The sequence below is a fragment of the Andrographis paniculata genome, unplaced genomic scaffold (genome assembly GCF_009805555.1).
Source record: "Andrographis paniculata isolate CXL003 unplaced genomic scaffold, ASM980555v1 Contig12END, whole genome shotgun sequence".
In the NCBI taxonomy this organism is placed as follows: domain Eukaryota; kingdom Viridiplantae; phylum Streptophyta; class Magnoliopsida; order Lamiales; family Acanthaceae; genus Andrographis; species Andrographis paniculata.
In genome coordinates, this window is record NW_026137402.1 from 1426864 (window position 1) to 1448603 (window position 21740).

Below are 21740 nucleotides of genomic sequence, written 5' to 3' on the forward strand. Positions count from 1 at the left end.
TTGAATTTCAATATAATAAAATTATATGTCCTTGATACTTTTTGTATACTGAATTATCAGTAGGGTTCTATATATATTTGTTATGCTAAACTATATATATACAGATTTAATTTATCTAGTATATGGTACGAGTCGGTATTTCTATATATGGTATCCAATCATCTATGTTAAAGTATATTGAATTAGAATCAATAAAAATAAGCATGACTCAAGATGCAATTTGGATGTGATATAAAACATAGAGATTTTAGGTTTGGATTTTGAAAAGTAAAAAATTTTGATTCGAAAAGTTGTTCGATACGATCTAAATAAGTATTAATGTAATACTTTGAATGTAAACTTTTTTTTAAAATACAATATAAAAAAATTTAAAAATAGAAGTTTGATTTTTTAATTTAAAAAAAAAAAAAGAAATTCGGTGAATAATAAGAATGAGAAAATCCAACCAAAATACACACACAAAATAAAATTATATTTTTAAATAATTACACCAATAATTTGTTATAGTAAATAATTTCAATTTCAATTTATATTTTTAAATTTTTAATATTATTAAAAATAATTTTCATCTAAACTAAAAAACTCGCACTCTATTAAAAATATTACATTAATCAAATTAAAATATTAATTTTATATATATAGAGAGGGTGTTCTTTTAACAAAAATTTTAACATATATTTTTTAAAAAATATTAATATATTACATACATTTATTATTTTTATATTCTTTATAAAATTCTTCATACTTCACATTAAAAAATATTAATTCAAATTATCTCACAAAATAAACACACCTTGCAAAAAAAATAGCATAATAGACGGACCGGATGGAAGTTGTAAGTGTTTGATAATTAGCTTTTGAACAGCTTTTAACGTATTTAACAGTTTTTAATTGTTTGATCTGTTAAAAAGCTAATTATAGTGTTTGGTCAATAAGTTTTTTGAAATAACTTATTCGACCTTAAAAGCTAATTTTTAAAAAGCTATCCTACTAAGGGTCATAAGAGAGCATTTTCATCCAAATTATATTTATTCTATAATTGTCCTTAAATATTAATTATTATCCTTATATATAGTTATATTTATTGTTTTAGGGTGTGTTTGTTTGAAGGTTTGGATTTTTAGTTGGGATTTGATAGTAAAAAATTTGAATTGTAATAGTTGTATGATGTGATATAAATATATATTGATGTGATATTTTGAATTTAAAATTAATTTTTAGTATAATATAAAAAAATAAAAAACAAGTGTTTGATTTGATATTTTTGAGAAAAAAATTATTTGATGAATAGTATAATTTTGCCAAAATTCCATAAACAAACACATTACATGTATTTATATTTTTGGTAATTATAATTTTATTTTCAAAATTTCAAGTAATTAAAATTATGAATTATTTTATATATATTTTTATTTTATTTGTAAAATATATTTATTTATTAAATTAAGGAAATAAAATAAATATTATTTATTTATTTATATATAAATTTCCTCGTCATTTTATTTGAGACACGGTATGTAAGGTAAAATGTTTAATTAGTTAATAATTTTGAATTATGATATTATTTTATTATATTTTATATGAGTAATATATAATTAGTAGGTTTAATATATATGATTAAAATAAATTTAGAATATGTGTTTAAATATTTTAAATATTATATCTCAATAAAAAATATATGCAATATGGATATCATTTTTTAGAAAATAAAATTTTAAATAATACAAATAAATAAAAAATATATTTATTAATTTATAATTATGGTAAAACTAATTTATAAAAAGTATAAGTTTTAAATATAGATAAAAATATTTGTGGATTGACGAGAGAGTAGAAATAAAGGGATTTTGAGTGGGTCTTACGTGATTATTATGTTATACTCCCTCCATCTCAGGTAATATGAGACTATTACGGTAAATACGAGAATTTAGATAAAGTATAATTAGTAAGTAATTAAGAAATATATTAGTAAAAATAATTATAAATTAAAATAACTAAATAGTTTAATTAAGATTAAAAAATTTTAAAATTTAAAATTTAAAATGTGATTAAAGTGTATAATCTTATTTCCAAAAAAGGAAAAGATAAATTATGTGAGACGGAGGGAGTATGTTATTAAGTTAATTAAATTGATTTATATTTGTTAAATATGTATAAATTTAATAATTTTTACTAAAAATATAAACGTGTCAATTGAAATGAGACGGACAATAAAGAAAAAGGAGACAATTGAAATGAGACGGAGGACATATTTATTATGTAAATTTTATATTTAAAATAAATAAAACAAATTACATTTATTGAGAATTGTAATACTCTCTCCCTCTTTAATCTATCTATCTGTTTATTTTTTGCATGAAGTTTTAGGAATATTAGTATTATATTGAGATATAGTATGAATAAAGTATAAAAGACTAAAATAACTTTATTAGTATTGTGTTATATAAAAGGTAATAATATTTGTGTAATATATTATAAATTGTAAGAGTATTTTTAATGTTAGTAGAAAATACAATTACTAAAAAGAAAATTGATACTTTGTTATGGGACGAGTCAAAATAGAAAAATGAATAGATTGTTAAAGGACGAGAAAAAAATAAATTCATTAATAATTAACATAATTAAAATATACTATATATGTTTGTTTGGAGGTTTGAATTTTGATTTGGGATTTTAAAAGTAAAAGTTTTTAATTGTAATAGTTGTATGATGTGATATAAATATGTATCAATGTGATGTTTTGAATGTAAAATTAATTTTTAGTATAATATAAAAAATAAAAAATGTGTTTGATTTGATATTTTTGGGGGAAAAAATTCGATTAATAGTGTAGAATTTTGCCAAAATCTCATAAACAAACACACCCTATGTATTTATATTTTTGGTAATTATAATTTTATTTTTAAAATTTAAAGTAATTGAAATTATGAATTATATATTTTTATTTTATTTGTAAAATATATTAATTTATTAAATTAAGGAAAAAAATATAAATATTGTTAGAAATTTTGGGGGAAAATAATGAGATTATCTTACTGATCATCAAGATAAGAAGCCTATATATAGGCAATATAAAACATAATCGATAGACTCAAATCTAAGTAATCTAATCTATGAATAAGATCAAATCTAGATATAAATCTACTAAATCTAAAACTTAATATCTAAAATATTTCAACATCCCCTCAAACTCAAGTAGTATAGTAGAAACCAAATTGAGTTTGATAAGAAATTTGAATATAAACGCAAAAAGAAAACACAAATAAAATTAGCAGTTGACTCTCCACCGGAGCAAAAAACGAGATCACTATCCACCGGAGTCGAAAACAAGATGATTCTTCACCGGAGCCGAAAACGATATGACTCCACCGGAGCCGAAAATGATATAACTCCACCAGAGCTGAAAACAACATGATTTCACCGGAGCTGAAAACAACATGACTCCACCGGAGCCGAAAACGAGATTACTCCACCGGAGCCGAAAACCACATGACTCCACTGGAGCCGAAAATCACATAACTCCACCGGAGGCGAAAACGAGATGGCCGAAAACGAGATGACTCCACCGGAGCCGAAAACGACATGACTCTCTATTATAGTGGAAAACGACGTGAGTACTCTCCAAAAGGTCGGAAATAACGGGACTCTCATTGCAATCAGAAATATGGCTCTGGAGAAACAAAGCAGACGAATCGCATAATCGCAGACAGGTGCGCAGACATGACTTCAATCGTAGACAAAATCATGACTCAAGATAAAATCAAAATCAGAAAAAAGAAAGGGCTAGCAACTATAGAAAAAATTTCAAAATTGGAAGACCTTTCCGGTACATCCCAGGTTGAATATACCCGGAGAAACGCGAGTTGATAGGCTTTATCTACGGCACGAGAAAAGTAGGTTCTGATACCATGTTAGAAATTTTGGAGAAAAATAATAAAATTGTCTTATTGATCATCAAAATAAGAAGCCTATATATAGACAATATAAAACAGACTCGACAGACTCAAATCTAAGTAATCTAATCTATTAATAAAATCAAATTTAATCTAGATATAAATCTAATAAATATCTAAAATATCCCAAAAAATATTAATAATTTATTTTTATATATTTATTATATAAATTTTATATTAAAAATAAATAAAATGGATTAAATTTATTGAGAATTGTAATAATAAATTAATTAATAATTAATATAATTAAAATACATATAGGGTGTGTTTGCTAGGTTGTTTGGATTTTGAGTTGAGATTTAAATAGTAAAAAATTTGAATTGTAATAATTGTATGATTTGATATAAATAAATAGGTGTTGATGTGAAATTTTAAATGTAAAATTAATTTTTAATAAAATATAAAAAATAAAAAATAAGTATTTAATTTGATATTTTTTAGGAAAGAAAAATTGATGAATAGTAAAATTTTGAGAATTTATCCCAAACGAACACATCCTTACTATTAAAAATTTGTTCTTTAATACTATTTTTTATTATTTTCAATACAAAAATTATTATCTTTTTTGGTAAAAATATACTTATTTTTTTAAGTAAAAAAACATACTTATTTTTTTCACAAAAATATTTAAAAATAGCAAAATAAATATATTAATATATTTTTACAATTTTCAATAATTAATAACAAAATTATTAAAAATCTTAAACTCCGCATAGAATTGTACACACACAAATATTAATTGGACCGATTCATATAAGTGTAGCTCAAGTTGTGGGAGGTTCGCGGGCCAGCAAAAGGTCCAAATCAGCGAGGTGCCTGCGGGCTTGCCCAATGATCAAGTTGGTCTAGCTGTAGAAGCAGCTGATGAAAGCTAAGAAGCTCAGTAAAAAATGGTTTGAAGAGAGGTTAAAATGATTGCAGAAAAAAAAAAAGGAATAATATTTTATCCAAACAAAATTAAAAATAATAACAAGATTAAAAAAAAAAAAAGCCATATTCATCATTTATTTTCTTTTTCTTCATTTTCTTCTTTACATTATTTTTCTGTATTTTTTTCAAGCTTTTATAATTTTTTTCATTAATCTCAGTTTAATTTTCAGTTTCATTATTGTTTTATTAGCCTTATTTTGTCTTCCCCTTTACATTAATTATTCGTATATTACAAGATAGTTCGAATCCTTTTTTGAGGAGGCCGGGAACCCTTCGAACAAATCGATTTTGACAGATTTTTTCGATTAAGCCGTCGGAAGTGATTTTTTACGACAACAAGTACAATTAAATATATTAAAAATACAATGTAAATATCTTTAATTGCCATTTTACGTATTAATAACTCATACTAAACATTTATTTTACCAAATAGTTTAATACATATCGGGTGGCTTTGTTTGGGGGTTTGGATTTTGAGTTGGGATTTGAATAGTAAAAATTTTGAATTTGAATAGTTGTATGATGTGATATAAATAGGTGTTGATGTGATGTTTTGAATGTAAAATTAATTTTTAGTATAATATAAACAATAAAAAATAGGTGTTTGATTTGATATATTTTGGGAGGAAAAAATGGGATGAATAATGGATTAGAAATCCAATCCCCCAAACAAACACACTCGATCTCGTTAATTAAATCAACTAACCAAACTAGCTAACTGAATCGGCTAACAGCCGATAAAATCCATCTAATAACTAAAAACTACTCCCTCCGTCCCATGAAATTAGTCCAGTTTCTTTTCGGCACGCAATTTAAGAAATATTGTGTTAGGTAGTTAATTGTTTGATTAATGGATGTAATAAAATGTTATATTAAATATTTTTTATTTGATAAAATGTTAAATTAAAAGTTAAAATATTTTTTATTTTAAAATTTAAATATTGAACTTTTTATTTACTTATGTTATTTAAAAAATAATAATAATTGTATTTATTGTAAATCAATACATGCATTTAGATCAAACAAATATATAATTTAATAACTTAAACATAATTTATACAATAAAAAATGTAATAAAAAAAATTATATAAACAATACATAAAATTTTTCGAATTTGGTTGTTATTAGAGATAGTTCCTTATGACATATCAAATTTAATACCACATCGCATACGTACGATACAAAATTTTTAGTATGATATTTTACCGTACCGTACAAATATTTTGGTATACCGAATTTGCGAATAAAAAATACTGAATTACGGAAATAACATGCATACTCGTAAAAAAAAATATCGAAAATATTTCAAAATTTTGATACAATATGACTTTTTTTGTATGATAACATCTACAATAAGATATTTTCAGTGTATATAGATTATTAAAAAAATTGGTATATTTGTATATACTGATTATTTGATACTATATCGATATCTTTTTTTTAATAATTAAAAATTTTGGTACGGTATACAATATATTTTGATATTTTCGATATACTATCTCAAACCATCTCTAACTGAATTGTATACACGGTATTAGAATATAATATTTTACATCAAATACCGAAATAAAAAATAAGTTTATAATTTTGCTTTATAAATAAGTTATATTTTTATTTTTTTTTTGAACAAAGAAAAAAAAATCAATATCAAATTTCATTTTTAATTAATTTTTCAGCCATAAATTTCCAAATCAAATATCAAATTTTATTTTTAATTAATTTTTCAGCCATAAATTTCCAAATCAAACATCAAATTTTTATTATATATTACATTAAAATTTAATTTAAAATTAAATGAATATTGATTTATATAATATTAAATATTTATTATTTTTATTATTCAAAATTTTAATTCAACTTCTAAATTTACAATTAACAAATAATAAAACTAAAGATATTAGTAAGTTAATATAATATAGTTGATGTATTTTTTCAACAATAAAAAGTAAGATCCGAAAATAGGAAAATATCTTCGAATTTGACATAATTAGTGCCCGAGATTAAGAATCTCTAAACACTGTAGAATACATAAATAAAATAGGAAAATAAAAAACACAGACTGGAAAATAAAGTGGTGATCCCCAAAAACAATTCTCTTGAATTTGATGTCGATTGAAGATGGTTTTTTAGGTTTGTTCGGTTTGAACCGCCATCTGGTCGGTTACAGTAACTGCTGTCAACCGCCCAGAAAGTTCTCTTATGTCGACACGTGTGTTAACCGACCCACTCAGTCGAGCCTTCAAAACCGCTCACCAGTTGAAACTTCCCTCCACTATCAGAAACTGCTCTCTCGCCCGACCTGCACATCTGCTGCTTATTTACCCGACCTGTTCATGTCCGACCTCAGTGCCCGACCTTATTACGCCCGACCTTATCCTGCCTTGTCTCCATACCAGGCCTTATCATGCCCGACCTTCGAACTCGGCCTGATTACGCCCGACCTCGGTGTCCGTCCTTATCGCACCCGACCTTTAATCCCGACCTCATACCGTCTTACCTCTATGTCCGACCTTATTACGCCCAACCTTTGAGCTTGACCCGACCACGTCCGACCTTATTGTCCGACCTTACTCCATCTCACTTCTGCACCCGACCTTGTTACACCCGAACTCCGTGTCCGACCTGATCACATCCAATCCTTGCATCCGACCTTGTTACACCTGAACTCTGTGCCCGACTTGATCGCACCCGATCTTTCCACTAAACCTTGTTACACCTGAGCTCCGTACCCGACCTGATTACACCCGATCTTTGCACCCGATCTGATACGAACGCAACCAAAGGATTCGGAAACTCGCAAACCACATAAAATAAAGAAATAGAAAGATGCGAAATTTGGTGGAAGAAAGAGAGATAAATAGGATATAGATAGAAGGATACTTTGGTTTCTTAATTCACAAGATTGATCGGATAGACACCACGTGAGAACTTAGCAACACGCAACACAAAATCTCTAAACCAACAAGGAATAAAGAAGGATAATCTGGATTCTCGATCCACATGGTTGGTCGGATCAGCACCACGTGAGAACTAGGCAGCACGCAACACAAGATCTCTAAACCAATCAAGGAATGGAGTTGACGCAACAAGCGGTCCAGCACCGATTGAGAGGCGATGAATTGTCTCGAATCACTCGAAAACAACCCGATTTTGAAAGATTACCGAGGATTGCATCGCACAATCTCGAATAATCAAGCAAGCAAGAATCACTCTTGAAAGCAAAGAAATTTTATAAGAAATATCATGGTTGAGTTTATTATCCTTACAATGATAATTATGGGACCTTTTATAGAGGAACCATGTAAAATTAAAACAAGAAAGTACACTCTTAAAGGAAATAAAATCATATAGGGGATATTTATTATAATCAACCTTATTTGGTATTATTGACCCATAATTCATGGCGATCTCATGATTATTAGTAATCCCTTGATCTGTGGAATTCCTTTATTTAGGGGATATTGATTCACGGGATCCCTTCAATTAGGCATAGTAATTTAGGGGAGGTCCAATGCCTTGTAAAGTGTTCATGGCCTTATGGTCCTTGGGACTTGTGGTCCAATTCCATCATGATGGTCAAATCATCTCCTCCCTCTTCAAAAGGTTGTTCCATCAACCATTCATTTCAAAATATTCTCATGCCAAATTTTTTTGTTAACTTTTTTTTTCTTCTTTTTTTTTTTCTTTCGGATTTTTTTTTCTTTTTTTTTCGGATTTTTTTTTTGCCCTTTTTTTTGCCCTTTTTTTTGTTTTTTTTTTTTCAAATAGGAATCGTGATATCAATCAAGAGATTGTATCAACTAGCTCTGATACCAGATGATGTGACCATCATGACGGAATTGAACCACAAGTCCCAAGGACCATAAGGCCATGAGCACTTTACAAGGCATTGGACCTCCCCTAAATTACTATGTCTAATTGAAGGGATCCCGTGAATCAATAGCCCCTAAATAAAGGAATTCCACAGATCAAGGGATTATTAATAATCATGAGATCGCCATGAATTATGGGTCAATAATACCAAATAAGGTTGATTATAATAAATATCCCCTATATGATTTTATTTCCTTTAAGAGTGTACTTTCTTATTTTAATTTTACATGGTTCCTCTATAAAATGTCCTATAATTATCATTGTAAGGATAATACACTCAACCATGATATTTCTTATAAAATTTCTTTGCTTTCAAGAGTGATTCTTGCTTGTTTGATTATTCGAGATTGTGCGATGCAATCCTCGGTAATCTTTCAAAATTGGATTGTTTTCGAGTGATTCGAGACAATTCATCGCCTCTCAATCGGTGCTGGACCGCTTGTTGCGTCAACTCCATTCCTTGATTGGTTTAGAGATCTTGTGTTGCGTGCTGCCTAGTTCTCACGTGGTGCTAATCCGACCAACCATGTGGATCGAGAATCTAGATTATGCTTCTTTATTCCTTGTTGGTTTAGAGATTTTGTGTTGCGTGTTGCTAAGTTCTCACGTGGTGTCTATCCGATCAATCTTGTGAATTAAGAAACCAAAGTATCCTTCTATCTATATCCTCTTCATTTCTCTTTCTTCCACCAAATTTCGCATCTTTCTATTACTTTATTTTCCGTGGTTTGCGAGTTTCCGAATCATTTGGTTGCGTTCGCATCATCTGGTATTAGAGCCCGTTTTTATCGGAATTCTTATTCCGGTAGTATTAGTAGTCTTTATTTCATATTGTTAAATTATGTTAAGATCTTTTAAATTTTTGTAAGTAGCATTATCATTGTTGGGCAAAAATATATATATATATATATATTGCAAAAAAAAAAAACTGCAGAAAATTTAAAAAAAAAAAAAAAGCCCTCTTTGAAATATATTGTGATTTTTAGTATTGTATCCATTTGTTTATTTGTGGATATCGGTTTTCTTACGGTTATGCTTTCATTGTTGGTTCGTTACTATTGTTGAGTTTGGCTTCTTGGGGTACACTCATCAATTTATATTGGCTATATTCCGTGAAGTTTAGTTGGCTATAATTCGAGGGGCTTACCAAGGACCGTGAAATTTGAGCGTGTGTGTAAGATGGAGAGGTACATTACGTGGGGTATACACGAGAGGGTGAGGGAATCATTTATCTAACTATATATATATATATATTTCCAGTATATTTTTCTATGGCAGGTGAGAGAAGTGACGAGGAACATGATATGGCATCCGCATCAAGCTTTGACCCGAAAATGTTCGTGAAAGATATGATGGTGGAAGTACAAATGGTACTTCGACATGAGGTTGAGGGACTCCATGCCCGAATAAATAAGTTGGAAACATCGAGGGTAGAAGGGAATGCAGCCCTTTCACGTCCGCACAATGGCATTCCATATTTAGGACAACGACCTCCTGGGAATGCTCCAAGGCATGAACGAGTTTGTGATCTTATCGAAGATGATCGTGACATGAATGAGTATGATGGAGAAGTAGAGAGCAATGTTCCCCTTCGAGCACGACGAGGGGCACATAGGAGAGATAACAATGATCCAATTCGTTCTATGAAATTCCAAATCCCACATTTTTACGGGAAATATGATTCAGAAGCATATCTTGATTGGGAGCGGAAGATTGAGCTGATCTTTGATTGTCAAGATTTGGATGGTCCACAAAAAGTCCGAGTTGCGGTCTCCGAGTTCAAAGATTATGCCATTCATTGGTGGGACAATATTTGCCTCAATCGAAGGCGAGGTGGAGCACCGATGATTCAAACATGGGAGGAGTTGACACATGTCATGCGAGCTAAATTTGTGACGAGTTCGTATACGTAAGAATTGCATGTTTGACTGCAATCGATGAAGCAAGGAAATAGGACAGTCGATGAGTTCTACAAGGATTTGGAGGTGACTTTAATGCGGGCTGATGTTCGAGAGAGTCAACAAGCCACGGTATCGAGGATCTTGACGGGGCTGAATCGAGACATTGTTGACAAAGTGGGATTGTATCGTTTTGATGATATTGATAAATTGGTGGAACATGCTATTACTATTGAGAAGCAATTGAAGCGTAAGGGCAAACAGAAAACATTTGGTACGAAGCCCTTCACACCAAATTATACCAAGAAGGATAACAAAACCCAAGTGGCCCAAGGATTTGGTAAAGGAAAATGTATTATCAAGGATGACACGTCACGGAACAAGCATGTTGGAGCTGATCCGGAGAAGCCGAGGAATTGAGATATCATTTGCTTCAAGTGTCAAGGTCGAGGCCACATTGCAAGTCAATGCTCAAACAAAAAAACGATGATCCTCAATAATTTTGGGGAATACGAAACGGAATCTGAAAATGAGGAGGGGGTTGATCAAAGAGTAGATGAGGAAAATAACACAGATGATGACTCTGATTCTGGTGTTGGTTTTGAGTTTGGTTACCTTACGAGCCTTAAGCACTATGTCAAGGACCTTTGATGATGAACAACGAGAAAATCTCTTTCAAACTCGTTGCATAATTGGAGGCAAAGTGTGTAGCCTCATAATTGATAATGGGAGTTGCACAAATATTGTAAGTGAACTTGTTGTTCGAAAATTGAATTTTCTAACAACACCCCACCCCAAACCATTCAAATTGTAGTGGGTTAGCAATTGCGGAGAGTTGAATGTGAACAAGCAGGTGACGGTTCCTATCAAGATAAAAAATTATGAGGATGAAGTTGTTTGTGATGTGCTACCGATGCAAGCTTGTCACGTATTACTTGGGAGGCCGTGACAGTTTGATAGAAAGGCTCATCATGATGGATATTTGACTAGATACTCATTTGAGTTTGGGAGTAGAAAGATATGTTTGAAGCCGTTGTCTCCAATGGATGTCCATGAGGACCAACTCTACATGCATTGTCAATTTTTGGAAGAAGCCAAAGAAAAGAGAGAAAGGAAAAAGAGTAAAAAAATAAGAGTGAAAAAAGTGAGCATGGGAGTGAGAAAAGTGAGAGCGAAAAAAATAAGAGTGACAAAAGAAAGCAAGTGAGTGAACAACGCAAGAGTGAGCTTGAAAGAAAAATGCTTGTGAGCTTGAGAGAGGCAAAAAATTTGAAAGTTCATGAGGGAAGTTCTTATTTACTTTTGATTAAACCTGTTTATTTGTCTAAGCAAAAGCTAATGGAACTCCCTTCCAATGTTGTTTCTCTTTTGCAGGAATATTAAGATGTGTTTCCCGATGAAGTAACCGGAGGATTACCACCTATTCGGGGCATTGAGCACCAGATGGATCTCATTCCGGGCGCATCAATTCCAAATCGTCCAGCTTACAAAGCAAGTCCAGAGGAAGTCAAGGAAATACGTAAGCAAGTGGATGAGTTGCTTGACAAAGGTTGGATTCACGAAAGCCTAAGCCCTTGTGTTGTACCGGTTTTTCTTGTCCCAAAGAAGGATGGTGGGTGGAGGATGTGCATCGATTTTCAAGCCGTAAATGCCATAACGGTAAAGTATCGACACCCTATCCCTCGTTTAGATGATATGCTAGATGAACTGCATGGGTCAAAATACTTTTCTAAAATTGATTTGAAAAGTGGATATCATCATATTAGAATGAGGGAAGGTGACAATGGAAAACTGCATTTAAAACTACATTCGGCTTATATGAGTGGTTAGTCATGCCTTTTGGTCTTACGAATGCTCTAAGTACGTTTATGCGGTTAATGAATCATGTATTACGTACCTTCATAGGGAAGTTTGTTGTGGTTTACTTTAATGATATTCTCATTAATAGTAAATCAATGGAAGAACATGTAGAGCATATTCGTAGTGATTTGGAAGTGTTAAGAGCTGAAAAGCTTTATGCTAACCCGAAGAAGTGCGACTTTAGTGTCGACAAATGTATTTTTCTTGGTTTTTTTGTAGGTGCTGAAAGCATAAGTGTGGATGAAGCTAAAACATAAGCTATTTGGGATTGGCCAACACCTAAAACGATCAAGGAAGTTCGTAGTTTCCTTGGACTTGCAAGCTTTTACTGCCGCTTTATGCTAGATTTTAGCTCCATTGCAGCACCACTGACTGAGCTTACGAAGAAAGATAAACACTTTGATTGGGGAGTTTCTGAACAAGCATCTTTCGATTTGCTTAAGAGAAAACTTACTAATGCTCTTGTTTTAGCTCTACCGGATTTTACTAAGCCATTTGAATTGGAATGTGATGCCTCAGGAATTGGGATTAGAGCTGTTTTGATGCAAGGAAGGAGGCCGATTGCGTACTTCAGTGAGAAGCTGAGTGGGGGTGCCCTCAACTATTTGACGTATGACCGAGAATTGTATTCGTTGGTTCGTGCACTTCAAACATGGCAGCACTATTTGCGATCACAAGAATTCATTGTTCACACTGACCATGAATCATTAAAGCATTTAAAGAGTCAACAAAAGCTTAGCAAGCGGCATGCAAGATGGGTAGCATTCGTGGACACATTTCCTTACTCGATTCAGTACAAGAAAGGAAAGGAAAATGTTGTAGCTGATGCGCTATCAAGGAGGTACGGGTTGCTAACCTTGTTAGAATCTAAGCTTATGAGATTTGCATTCATAAAAGATATTTATATGAATGATGTTGATTTTTCTGATATCTTTGCAAAATGTGCTACGCATGGCTTTGGTGATTATTATATGCACGATGGATATTTGTTTCGTGTGAATCGTTACCTAGGTGTTCACTTCGTGATGTGTTAGTGGTTGAGGCACATGAGAGAGGTTTAATGGGTCATTTTGGGCTTGATAAGACATTGGGTGCATTGCATGAACACTATTATTGGTTTAAAATGAAGCATGATGTGGAGTCTTATGTGAATAAATGTGTTGTTTGTAAGATTGCAAAGTCACATGCACAACCACACGGTCTATACACACCCTTACCTATTCTAGAAGCACCATGGACTGATATTTCAATGGATTTTGTTATGGGATTGCCTAGGTCTAGGAGAGGAAATGATTCGATTTTTGTCGTGGTTGATAGATTTTCAAAACTGGCACACTTCATTGCATGTAAGAAAACCAATGATGCATCTCATGTTGTAGATCTATTCTTTCATAATGTTTTGAAATTGGATGGTGTCCCTAAGACAATTGTGTTGGACAGGGATACAAAGTTTCTTAGTTACTTTTGGAAGACACTTTGGGCTAAATTGGGAACTAAGTTGCTATTTTATACATCTCATCATCCCCAAATGGATGGTCAAACTGAAACAGTGAATAGAACCTTAGGGAACCTACTTCGTGTCTTGATAAAAAAGAATTGCAAAAGTTGGTAAGAATGTTTGCCTCACGCTGAATTTGCATATAATCGTACGTTGCATTCTTCGACACACATGTCTCCTTTTGAGGTTGTTTATGGCTTTAATCCTCTATCACCTTTGGATATGTTACCATTGCCTAGCAATGAGTATTTTAATAGTGATGGCAGGAAACGGGCTGAATTTGTGAAGGAGATACATTCAAAGGTTCGGGATAACATTGCAAAATCAAACGCTCGGTATGCTAAAAGTGCTAACAAAGGTCGAAAGCATGTAGTGTTCCATCCAGGCGATTGGGTGTGGTTGCACTTGAGAAAAAGTAGATTTCCCAAGAAACGGAAGTCTAAGCTGAGCCCAAGAAGAGACGGGCCATTCCAAGTTGTGGAACGCATCAATGACAATGCATATCGTATTGAGCTACCGGGTGAGTACCAAGTTCATAGCACATTCAACGTTGCTGACTTAAGTCCTTTTGATGTAGGAGATGAACATGCTATGAAAATGGGGGATTCAATTTTTCAAGAAGGGGGGAATGACGAGGTCGTCAAAAGAGACGATGAACATGCACTACCACCAGGTCCGATTACTCAAAACCGTGCCAAGAAGTTTCAAACTAATATTATGGCATTAGTTCTACACTTGGAAGAGGAAAACATGCACAAAGTTGAAGCATGGAGGCCAATGGGAAGAGCGTTGTCAACATTGAAGTGCATCCACCCTTGAAGACTACAATTTATAACACCCATGGAGTTTTTACTCACATCATTACCCATGTGGGATAAGAGGTGTTTTATTTTATTTAATAAAGTGAGCCCCTTTAATCTAATTAATTGGACATCTCTTATTTACTTAATTAGTGGGATATAAATAATATATAATTTTGTCCCACATTGGTTGTAGAGTCCTTTTACCAAGCTAGTCTCCCCTATAAATAAGGCACTTGGCTTTACTTGTTAGACACCTTGAAATTTATATCAATTAAAGTTTTTATCTTTATTCCATTATATTGGAATTAGTGTGTGAGTGAGGTTTACCCTTGCATACGCGTATTCTCAAATCGGGTCCTTGGGTTGATTCCTTGGGTTCGTGGCTTCCGAAACCGACCGGAGTTTCTAGCCAAATTATTCGAGTCTCCATTGGTTTAGAGGTGTTGGGTCTAGGCAACGCTTGGGTTCACATCCGATCGATTGATGAATCGGACAATGGTAATATCTTCCCCTTTTTTACTTAGTTTTTTATTTGAATTTAGTTTCAAGTTTCGATTGGTATAGTTTAGTTACTTGGGCTACGTTACGATCTGTCTTCTCCCCAATCTGCCTTTTCCCGAGACAGCTTCTTCTTTAAAAACATTTATATTCGGACTTTTGAAAGCCCATTAAACTTGAATAAATCTTAACCTAATTGTTACGTACGAAATTTAGATTTAGGTTAAAAGCCCAAGGTAAAAAGAAGAATGGGCCTGGCAATAGAGTTGATTGAACTGGCTGAAGGACACCGTGAGGAAATCAAGGAAAATAGGTTTATTTCTAAGGAAAGTCCTCAGGACGGAAGGACCTCAGGTCGGTAGGTCCTCAAGACGGAAAGTCATCAGGACGGAAAGACCTCAAGTCGGAAGGTTTTCGGGTCGGTAGGTCCTCAAGACGGAAAGACCTCAAGTCGGAAGGTTTTCAGGTCGGGAGGTCCTCAAGACAGAAAGTCATCAGGACGGAAGGACCTCAGGTCGGCAGGTCCTCAAGACGGAAAGACCTCAAGTCAGAAGGTTTTCAGGTCGGGAGGTCCTCAAGACAGAAAGTCATCAGGACGGAAGGACCTCAGGTCGGTAGGTCCTCAAGACGGAAAGACCTCAAGTCGGAAGGGTTTCAGGTCGGGAGGTCCTCAAGACGGAAAGTCATCAGGATGGAAGGACCTCAGGTCGGTAGGTCCTCAAGACGGAAAATCATCAGGACGGGAAGTCCGCAGGTCGGGAGGCCCTCAGGACGGGAAGTCCGCAGGTCGGGTGGCCTTCAGGACGGGAAGTCCGCAAGTCGGGAGGTCCTCAGGTCGGGAAGTTCTCAGGTCGGAATTCTGCGGCAGAACCAACAAATCGGGTGGTTTGTTAGTCGGGATGTCTGTAGCTAATCCAAACAAGTCAGATGGTTTGCAAGTCGGGAGGATTGGCAGTCGGACCCATACTATTGTAGTTTGGCAGTCGGGCCTAAAGGGCGGAAGGTCTGTGGCCAGCTCAAAGAGTGGAATATAGGGATAATTTTGGTCTGCTGAGGACACGTGTCAGCAGGAGAAGGATTGAAAGACGGTTGGGAAGGAGACGTTGTAACCGTTCGGGTGACGGTTTTCAGTACGGTTTCCCAGAGAATATTTAAAGGTTTGGATAATCATTTGGCAGGGTATCTTCAATCAACTTCAACAAAGCAAAGTCAGATTTGGGGATCACCACTTTAAATTTCAGTCTTTTATTTTCCAGTTTATTTTCTGTACCATACAGTGTTTAGAGATTCCTAATCTCAGGCACTAATTAATCAAGTTTAAGGATATTTTCTATATCTTTGAATTTTACTTTATTTTTGTTGAAAAATTACATCAACACTAATGTAGTAGGGCCATTCTCGAAAACCCTCCTTACCATTTTTTTATGCTCAACAATAGTTAATTTTTTTAATTAGAAGTATTAATTATTAATTATTACTATAATAGAAAAATAGACTAATTTCGTGGGACGGCTAAAAAAAAGTGAACTAATTTCGTGGATGGAAATATCATGTAATTGTGATGCACACCCACAAAAATATTTCATAAATACAGTATTATTATTATTATATTTTGTATACGAAATATTCTGTTAAGGAAGATAAGTAAATGAATAATATTCCAAATATTACAACGCGGTTTAAAGACAAGCTGTCATTCTTGAACCACTATTAATACGCTAATTCGCGTATATCCATCAATCCTCACCGCTAAATTCCACGAGCTCCATGGACCCAAACGCCATATACATCTACACCGTCAAACAAATCACAATCAACGGTGAATATGCATCCGGCGCCGAGATCCAGAATCAATCAACACCATTAATTTTTTTGACTTGGCTTTTACACAAACGATCCATTTGGAAGAGAAAATTCGAACCTTTTTCCATTGTCGATACGACAATCGAAGAATAGTCATTAGTCAGACATCCATTTACCTATTAAAATTGAATGATTTAATAGATATTTATAATTAATGGTATAATATTTTTTTGTATTTTATCATAAATATTTAACATATTTTGGGTGTGTTTGTTTTGTGTTTTGATTTGAAATAAATTTTTTTACATAAAGTATATAAAATTGTGTAGTTAATATGAAAAATAATTAATATGTAATATATTAATTTTTTTAAATAAATTATTTTTATTTACTGTATAATTTTATTTTATTTTTATAAATTAAAATATGCACAAGATATTATTTCATCTAAAATTTAATGTTTGATTGTAAAATTTTCAAATGTGTATTTAGACCAATATTTATTCTAGATAAAAAAATATATATATATATTTGAATAATATAATTTAATTAAATCGTGAAATAATTCTTGCAATAAATGAAATAAAAAACTATATATTTTATGTATTTATAATAATATCATTTACCTAAAAAAAAAAGGGAAAATAGTATTAACGCAGCCTACCACACCCCACCCCACCCCACCCCACCCCACCGCCGGTTTCGCCCACGAACCTGCCGGCATTTCGGTTGTCTTTAGTCACGCCTTTTTCTCCTCGTTTTATTTTTTTTGCCCATTTTTCTCTCTCTTGAGTTTCTCTCTCTCTCTCCCTCGGAAAACTTTTTGGTGGGCTGTTCTTGTTCGTCGGATTTTTTGAGGTAGTTTGTTGTTGTCGTGTATTTTTGGGGCTAATTTTGTTGTGGTTTTTGGGATTTATTTGATTGATTGAGTTGGAATTTGCAGTTATCTTTAGGGATTTTGAAATTTTATGGAGTGCATTGAGGCTAGGGCTTTGAAATCCAGCTTTCTGTTGAAGGCGGATTCCCAGGCGTTGTACAACGATGACGTTTGGTGTCTCGCCGGAATTAATGGCGCCGCCGCGGCCACGACGGAGGATTTTCCTGTTGACGATCTCCTTAACCTCGATTTGCCGGAAATGGAGTTTCAGGAGTCTGGTTTTTTGCAGAAGCTTGACGGTTCTGATAACGGAAGTTTGAGGTTGCCTTCGTCGTCATCTTCTTCTTCCTCGTCGTCGCTTTCCGGCGCCGACGACGTCAACGGTTTCTCCGCCGGTGAATTCGACGTTCCGGTGGGTCTTTGCTTATTTGTCGATTTTGTTTGAACTTTTTTCCAACTGTGATTAATTTTTGGGGGAATTTTCGATTGAAGGTTGAGGATTTGGAGAATTTGGAATGGTTGTCTCAATTCGTCGACGATTCTTCGTCGGAGCTCTCGTTGTTGTTCCCCGCCGGGAATTTCTCTGCTGAAACTCCGGCAACTGCGGCGAACCGGATCGAACCGGTCTTGGAAATCGAAGCTCCAGTATTTCCTTTCGCCTTCCCGAGGAGGTCCAGGACCGGGCGCACCCGGCCCAACAGTCGGCTATGGTCCTTGTTGTCTCCGCTGTTGAGCGCCGCCGACTCGTCCTCGACGACGTCGTCTTCCTCAACTTTATCTCCGTTCACATTCCTGAACCCGGCCGGAGACCGGTTCGAGAAGCGACCGGTTAAGAGGCAGAAGAGAAGCACGGAGGCGGAAACCGGTCGGAGATGCACGCATTGCCAAGTCCAGAAGACGCCCCAGTGGCGAACCGGACCGCTCGGTCCGAAGACCCTCTGCAACGCCTGTGGAGTCCGGTTCAAGTCCGGTCGGCTTTTCCCTGAATACAGACCGGCCTGTAGCCCGACTTTCTCTCTGGAAGTGCATTCTAATAGCCACCGGAAAGTTCTGGAGATGCGGCGGAGGAAGGAAGTCACAGTGCCGGAGGCGGCGGCGGCGGCGGCGGCGGAGTTTATCCCGGTGGCGGTTCGAAGCCAAAGTGTTTGATGTTATAGGGTAGTGATGATTTGGACCGGTTTCTTCGAACCGGGTTCGAGTTTAGGTTAGGCGGGTCACATATAACATAAGTATTTAATTAGGGAGGGAGTTACGAATAGTGGTTTTGAATTAGCTGTGATAATTCATTTATTTGCAGTTATTTTTTTCCTAATATTAGCAAATTCCAAATACTAATTACTATCTTAATTACATATATTTTATTTTTTTCAAAAACAAAAATAATGAAAATTTTAGTACGAGGGGTAGAATGGTCATTGTGGTGGTGGAGTGAATTTGAAGGCAGCGAAGCGGTTGGCAGTAGCCGTTGAAGAAAAGACGCGGCGGAATCCGTGAGGGGACCGGGCTTTGTCTGACGAAATGACGATTCTACCCTTTCATAAGCGAAATGACGACTTAGCCTTGAATAGAATTATTGAAGAGTGGGAAGTAGTCCCCACTTAGTTGCACGCACGTCATTGGTTGGGTGTTGTGTGGTGTACGACACTTCCCACTTTCCCCACTCTTATTATTTCTTTAAAGAAATAACACGTTTTTAGTCTTTTCTAAAGGTGTGTTTATTTGGATTGTTGGATTTTAAATCCATTTACAGGTTTCATTTATTTTTAGCATAGTATTTAAAAAATGATAATATTTTAATTATAGTGAGTAGTTAAAATTAGTGTAATATTATTTTTGCTTTTATTTTTTTTGTGTAAAAGTAATGATGTGATGTAAAATAAGAGTATTTGTGGAAAAAAGTAGGGTATTTAATGAAATATAGACTTTGTAATTGGACATCCCAAAATAGAAACATGTAAACTTTGTAAGCGGACAAAGGGAGTATATTATTTATTTATTTTTTTCAAAAATATCAAATTAAATATTTATTTTTTATTTTTATATTATTAAAAATTAATTTTATATTTAAAACATTCACATCAATACCTATTTATATCACATTATACAATTATTTAAATTTAAAATTTTTACTATTCAAATTCCAACTTAAAATCTAAACTCCCAAATAAACACACCGAAAAAAAAAAAAAAAAAAAAGGAAAAGTTTATTTTGTTTTTCCTTTAAAATATCTCATAAGTATTTTCTTTGTATTTGGCATAATTTTTTTAATTTTAAAAGTAAAATGTAATTTGATGTAATATTTAAAACACAAATAAATATTTTATATGATATATATATATTTCTTTTAAAGAAAACAATAAATTGAATAATAAAAAAATAGATGACAAATATTTACTGTGGTTTATGATTAAATAGATGTTGAAAATTGCAACTATTGTGCTTTCTTTAATAGCTATTAACTCATTATTATTGTTTTAAATTTTAGTGTTGTAATATTTTCAATTAAATAAAAAATTATACTCATGTAAATACTTACACATTAGGCAAACAAAATACTTTCTAAAAATAAAACAATAATTGGAATATAATTTTTTATTTATTTATTTTTATGCTGTTTTTCCTCATTTCCTATTTTAATTTTTAAAAAATACTCCATCCGTCCACAAACTAATGTTCTACTTTCTTTGGGACGTTCGACCGTTGTTCTATTTCCTTTTTCTAAACACAAATTTTACATTTTTACCCTCCATTCATTTATTACTTTTAATCTCTATCATACAATTAAGGACAAATTTGTCAATTCGTAACAAAAAGATAATTATCTAAAAATCGTGCAAATATAGTTTAGGATAATAGAAATTGGATGGAGGGAGTATTATAATTTATTTATTCTAAAAGATATGTACAATTAAAAAAAAATATATAAAGTAAATAATATTTTATTGACGATGTAAGCTTTTAAATTTTGAAATTCACATTACATGTTTTTTCTTTAATCCGCAGTTCTATTTTTCTTTTTTTTTCCCCCTCATTTTATAAAGTCAGAGCTTTATTTATTTAGTAGTATAACTTTACCTTATTAAACACTCTACTACATTATGCCACAATCATTTAGTATGATAATTAAGAAAATTTGAAAAATTTGTATTTAAAATTAATTATTTTAAACTTAGTTAATATGACAATGGTAATAGAATGATATATTTTTATATATATAATATTTTATAATAAAATAGATATAAATTAATTTTAACACAAGTTATTGGTGTAAATATTTGTAACAATACTAAAAATTATAAAATATAAATATTAATTTGAATGATTTGTAGTAAATTATTATTGTAATTATTTAAAATATAAATTAAAATGTTATATTTGATTAGATTTTTTCTAAAATTTTCACTATTCACTCATTTTTCAGTTTTAGAGCATCAAATTAAATTTCTATTTTTTTATGTTTATATTATAAAATTAGTTATATTCAATATTTATATATATTATATCAAATAATTATTCAAATAAAAAAATTATTATTATTCAAAATTCAAATTCTCAACCAAACGTGCCTTTAGTGTTTAATATTATAATTATTTTATTTTACTTTTATTTTTTTAAAAAAATTAGCTTGGTCCGGCCCCACTTGAATATTATTTTTTGTATTATACTTGAGTCATATTTTCGTATCATACTCATTTTTGTTTATCATCATTAAACGTAGCTAAAATATGAACGATTTGGTACGACAC

At 32.6% G+C, this 21740-nt stretch overlaps 2 protein-coding genes across 3 annotated transcripts; both read left to right on the forward strand.

Moving 5' to 3' along the window:
* The first annotated feature begins 10693 nt into the window (after window positions 1-10693).
* On the forward strand, window positions 10694-11074 carry LOC127257034 (uncharacterized). The gene has a single exon (XM_051283298.1). The coding sequence runs from the start codon at window positions 10694-10696 to the stop codon at window positions 11072-11074; it is 381 nt and encodes a 126-aa protein (XP_051139255.1).
* A 6740-nt stretch (window positions 11075-17814) lies between these two features.
* LOC127256566 (GATA transcription factor 7-like) lies at window positions 17815-19324 on the forward strand. 2 transcript variants are annotated; one of them, XM_051282636.1, is made up of 3 exons: window positions 17815-17974; window positions 18060-18405; window positions 18486-19324. In XM_051282636.1, the coding sequence occupies exons 2-3, from the start codon at window positions 18085-18087 to the stop codon at window positions 19140-19142; spliced, it is 978 nt and encodes a 325-aa protein (XP_051138593.1). In that variant the 5' UTR covers window positions 17815-17974; window positions 18060-18084; the 3' UTR covers window positions 19143-19324. The 2 variants fall into 2 exon arrangements, with proteins under 2 accessions (XP_051138593.1, XP_051138601.1); XM_051282644.1 differs by having other exon boundaries at window positions 17822-18405.
* Window positions 19325-21740: the final 2416 nt, after the last annotated feature.